General features: G+C 54.8%; 2 protein-coding genes across 2 annotated transcripts in view; one reads left to right on the top strand and one right to left on the bottom strand.

Annotated features, from left to right (window-relative positions):
• The window catches only part of ENH_00084010 (hypothetical protein, conserved), a gene marked incomplete at both ends in the record, with an annotated part of 2,254 nt that extends 248 nt beyond the window's left edge, over positions 1–2,006 (bottom strand). The window contains 6 exons of the mRNA XM_013583483.1: positions 62–174; positions 385–488; positions 718–894; positions 1,193–1,429; positions 1,698–1,764; positions 1,986–2,006. Coding sequence (XP_013438937.1) covers positions 62–174; positions 385–488; positions 718–894; positions 1,193–1,429; positions 1,698–1,764; positions 1,986–2,006 — 719 coding nt within the window. The remainder of the gene's footprint in view (positions 1–61; positions 175–384; positions 489–717; positions 895–1,192; positions 1,430–1,697; positions 1,765–1,985) is intronic.
• A 1,337-nt stretch (positions 2,007–3,343) lies between these two features.
• ENH_00084000 (eukaryotic translation initiation factor 2 gamma subunit, putative) lies at positions 3,344–3,995 on the top strand (the record flags this gene model as incomplete). Its single annotated transcript, XM_013583482.1, has 3 exons — positions 3,344–3,376; positions 3,601–3,663; positions 3,864–3,995. The coding sequence occupies 3 exons, from the start codon at positions 3,344–3,346 to the stop codon at positions 3,993–3,995; spliced, it is 228 nt and encodes a 75-aa protein (XP_013438936.1).
• Positions 3,996–5,000: the final 1,005 nt, after the last annotated feature.

Here is a 5,000-nt window from a genome sequence, read left to right as displayed (position 1 = left end):
CTAAACCCTAAACCCTAAACCCCAAACGCAAAACCCTAAACCCTAAACCCTAAACCCTCACCTGGTGAAACTCTGGGCGTGCTGCTGCAGCAGCGGCTCGAATTTCTGCAGCAAATTATCGCAGCTGAAAGCTGCAGCTGCAAACCCTCGAAACAGCGTCAATGCGTCGGAGACCTGAAAACCCAAACCCTAAACCCTAAACCCTAAACCCTAAACCCCAAATCCTAAACCCTACTGCAGAGCTTCAGTTAAAGGAAACCCTAAACCCCGCAAGGTCTTCTGATGGGCCGAGGGTTCGGCAAGCCCGCCGCAACGAGCTGGGGTTTGGTGTTTAGGGTTTGGCGATTAGGGTTTAGGGTTTAGGGTTTAGGGTTTAGGGTTTACGGGAAAGGGCTCCTCAACAGCCAAAGCTCTTTCTTCAATTTGTTGAAATAAAAGGGGCAAACGAAGGCCGCAGCCATTAAACGCCAAGACGGCCCTGCCCAGCTCTGCACCAAACCCTAAACCCTAAACCCTAAACCCTAGACCCTAAACCCTAAACCCTAAACAGTAAACCCTAAGTCCTGAGGCCTCAGCTCTAGCCCGCAAACCCTAAACCCTTGTCGTGGCGATGCACTGCCCTAAACCCGAGCCACTGCGAGCGGAATAGGACCCCTCAAAGAAAGACTAGGGTTTAGGGTTTAGGGTTTGGGGTTTAGGGTTTAGGGTTTAGAGGACCTGCTGGGGTTAGAGCGGAAACCGAAGCCCCAACCTTCCGCCATACAAGGCGAGCCAGCAGCTGCAGCTGCTGCTGCTGCTGCTGGTGCTGCTGGTGCTGCTGCAGCAGCTGCTGCTGCTGCTGCTGTTGCTGCTGCTGCACTGTTGCTGCCTCCAGTATCCGCACTACATGGCTCCCTGCAGCAAAACACCCAGCCACAAACCCTAAACCCTAAACCCTAAACCCTAAACCCTAAACCCTAAACCCTAAACCGTCGACGTCTAGTCGATATCCCAGCCCCTCAATCCTCAAGGTAAGAGTGCAAGGAGCACGCAGGACCCGACGAGGGTTTAGGGTTTAGGGTTTAGGGTTTACCTGAGAGCTGATGCAGGACCCTGGGAATGCGCTCGTTGAGGTGTACGTACAGCTGGGAATATGCTGCTAGGGTTTTGAGTCTGTTTGACAAAATTGAAAATAAAATAAAAATACTCAAACCCTCATTTAGGGTTTGGGTTCCAAGGGCTGCTGCTCTCGCTGCTGCGACGGCTGCTGCAGCGGGAGCCGCGCCCCCGGCCGCTGCTGCTGCTGCTGCTGCCAGTGCTGCCTTCTGCTGCTGCTGCTGCTGCTGCTGCTGCTGCTGCTGCTGCTGCTGCTGCAGGCGACGCTGGGCCCCAGGGCGTTTAGGGGAGGACTTTAAACCCCCGAACGCCGAAGCCAGTGCCACGAAAAACCCTAAACCCTAGACCCTAGACCCTAAACCCTAAACCCTAAACCCTAAACCCTAAACCCTAAACCCTAAACCCTAGCTTGCCTGTGTCCCTGTTGTGGGCCTGGAGAGCAGCAGCAACAAAAGCAGCATCTGGAAAAGAAAATAAATGCAAACTCTCTTTTGCGCGTCTGCCGAAGACAGACCAAAACCCTTCGGTCTTGGGCGAGGGTTTAGGGTTTAGGGTTTGCGGATCCCCAAACCCTAAACCCTTCTCCTCACGAAACCCTAAACCCTCGGGTTTCAGCAAATCCCGCGCCACGCAAACCAGGCAGTCCACGTCCCCAGACACCAGCACATCCTGCGCTCAAACCCCAAACCCTAAACCCTAAACCCTAAACCCTAAACCCTAAACCCCAGGGCCCCTAAACCCTAAACCCTAAACCCTCATAAGAACGCCTAGTTTAACATTTCTGTCTCCTTATCTCAATGGCTTGTAAGCGCCAACGCATCGCCAGGCGCGGAACGCGTCCCTGCGAGGGTTTAGGGTTTAGGGTTTAGGGTTTAGGGTTTAGGGTTTACTCCGTATTTCTTTTGATTCATTTGTTTGTCGAATTTGAATTTAATTCTCCTAAAAGGCCCATCTGAAAGCCCGTGAGCTGTTGGCTTGCAAAGAGAGCGCCCGGGGCCCCCCCCCAGCAGCTGCCGAGAAACCCTCAACATCCTAAACCCTAAACCCTAAACCCTAAACCCTAAACCCTAAACCCTAAACCCTAAACGCTGGCTGTTGGGGGGCCCGCGTTGGTGACGCGGCTCCTGCTTTGAAGCGGCGACGTAGAAGGAAGGAGGGGCAAGCAAGTGCAGCAGCAGCAGCAGCAGCAGCAGCAGCAGCTGCTGCTGCTGCTGCTGCTGCTGCTGTGTTTTCAGTTAAGGACCTTGCTGCAGGTGATGCTGTTGCTGCCGCCGCTGCTGCTGCTGCTGCTGCTGTTGCTGCTGCTGATACCGCCGCTGCTGCTGTTCCTGCTGCAGCTGCCGCAGGGGCCTCCTGCTGCTTCTGTTTCTGCTGCTGCTGCAGCCTCCCGCTGCTGCTGCAGCTTCTCGCCGCTGCTGTGTCTGCTGCTGTTGCTGCTGCTGCTGCTGCTGCAGCAAGATGAGGGCCTGAGGCTCTCGAGAGCGCCGTAACGTTCGTCCCGGCTGTGTGTAAACCCTAAACCCTAAACCCTAAACCCCAGCCCTGTTTCCTAAACCCTCAACAGCAGCTTTAAAATGTTCAAACTCAAACCCTAAACCCTTTTTTGAATCGATGTGCTGCTTGTGTGCGGCTCTGCAGTGTATGTACAGCAGGAAGCTGGCGCCTGCCACTGCTGGAAGAAGGGAAAGCCCTAAACCCTAAACCCTAAACCCTAAACCCTCGACCCGAAACCCTAAACCCTAAACCCTGAGGTAATTTAGATTAGTTTCCTAGGGTTTAGGGAATCCTCAGTGCATGCGGCGGTCTTGGGGCTTGGGCTGTCCTGCATGCGCCGGCAGTGGGCCCACTGCAAACCCTAAACCCTAAACCCTAAACCCTAAACCCTAAACGCTAAACCCTAAAACACCACTTGGAAGCCTTGGGGCCACGACTTCAGATCTTTTCTGTCTTCTTCTGCCCCCGGGAACCCCACACGGTTAGCGGCGCGATGAGGGTTGCAGCGAGGGTTTAGGGTTTAGGGTTTAGGGTTTAGGGTTTGGGCTTTAGGCTTTTCGGGTTCCGCGATCTTTTTAGGGCGTTTCATTTGCCTTCGAATAGTGCCGCAGCAGCTCAACCCTGGTGTTTAGGGTCCGGGGCTTACGGTTTAGGGTTTAGGGTTTAGGGTTTAGGGTTTAGGGCTTGGGACTTAGGGTTTAGGGTTTAGGGTTTGGCCGTCTGCGCAGCGACCCCAAAGCCGACGTGCGGGAAAATGGCGGCTGCTGTGGATCACCTTCTCCCACAGGTAAGAGGGTTTAGGGTTTAGGGTTTAGGGTTTAGGGTTTGGGAGTTAGGGTTTAGGGTTTGGAGTTAAGGCTTGCGGTTTGGGGTTTTAGGGTTTAGGGTTTAGCGCGGCGATATCTCCAACGGAGTACTAAACCTCCTCGCCAATGTGTTGCGGGTTTCAGACTTCAGGGTTTAGGTTTTAGGGTTTAGGGTTTAGGGTTTAGGGTTTGAGGTTTTGTTCAGGACCTGTCTAAGCTGGACGTCAGCAAGCTGACGCCTCTTTCTCCAGAAGTCATCAGCCGCCAGGTAAACCCTAAACCCTAAACCCTAAACCCTAAACCCTCGCGAGCTGGTCTGGGTGTCCAGCGCAGTCGCCCGGAGCCCGCCCGAATCAAAAGCCCAGCTCCACGGCCTAGGGTTTAGGGTTCAGGACCTAGGCTTCAGGGCGTGGGCTTCAGGGTTTAGGGTTTAGGGTTTAGGGTTTAGGGTTTAGGGTTTGCGAACAGGCCACCATCAACTTCGGGACCATTGGTCATGTGGCCCACGGGAAGTCGACAGTGGTTCGCGCGGTTTCGGGTGTACAGACAGTTCGCTTCAAACACGAAAAGGAAAGAAACATCACCATCAAGCTAGGGTAGGGTTTAGGGTTTAGGGTTTAGGGTTTAGAGTTTAGGGTTTAGGGTTTAGGGTTTAGGGTTTAGGGTTTGGAGGCCTCAAGCGGCCCGAATGGGCCGCAGAAAAAAGGCCCTGCATCCCCGCGCAGCTGCGCCGCGTCCCCTCGCGTCCAGGGTCAAGGGTTCAGGGTCCAGGGTTTAGGGTTTAGGGTTTAGGGTTTAGGGTTTAGGGTTTAGGGTTTAGGGTTTAGGGTTTGCCGCAGGTACGCAAACGCGAAGATCTACAAGTGCACAAACCCTAATTGCCCCCCCCCCGAGTGCTACTGCTCTTATGGCTCTGCGAAAGAAGACGACCCTCCTTGCATGCGCGAGGGTTGCGGGGCGAAGATGAAGTTGATGCGGTGAGGGTTTAGGGTTTAGGGTTTAGGGTTTAGGGTTTAGGGTTTAGGGTTTAGGGTTTGGAGTTTGTTGCACTTGCGCTTCTGCAAGCCGCCGTCTCGCGCCCACGCCGCCCTCCCCAGCCGCCCCCCGCTGGCCTGCAGCGGCCGCAGCTCCCAGCTTCGAGGGTTTAGGGTTTAGGGTTTAGGGTTTAGGGTTTAGGGTTTAGGGTTTAGGGTTGGGTGGATTCCGGGTGTGGCTGTCCGTCTTCGGCGAAGCGACTCATTCCGTTGCTTCCCGCGGCCCTCGCGCGCGCCTCGCCCGCCGCGCCGCGCGCAGCGCTTAGGGTTTAGGGTTTAGGGTTTAGGGTTTAGGGTTTAGGGTTTAGGGTTTGCAGGCACGTGTCGTTCGTGGACTGCCCCGGCCACGACATTCTGATGGCCACAATGCTCAACGGCGCTGCAGTGATGGACGCAGCCCTTTTGTTAATTGCCGGAAATGAAAGTTGCCCCCAACCCCAAACCTCCGAGCACTTGGCCGCAGTTGAAATCATGAGACTCCAACACATCATTATTCTCCAGGAGGGTTTAGGGTTTAGGGTTTAGGGTTTAGGGTTTAGGGTTTGGGTTCGGGGGTTGGGGGGGGGTACCC

The sequence above is a fragment of the Eimeria necatrix genome, genomic scaffold (genome assembly GCF_000499385.1).
Source record: "Eimeria necatrix Houghton genomic scaffold, Enh_scaff952, whole genome shotgun sequence".
In the NCBI taxonomy this organism is placed as follows: Eukaryota; Apicomplexa; class Conoidasida; order Eucoccidiorida; family Eimeriidae; genus Eimeria; species Eimeria necatrix.
This window is presented reverse-complemented; position numbering and strand designations above follow the sequence as displayed.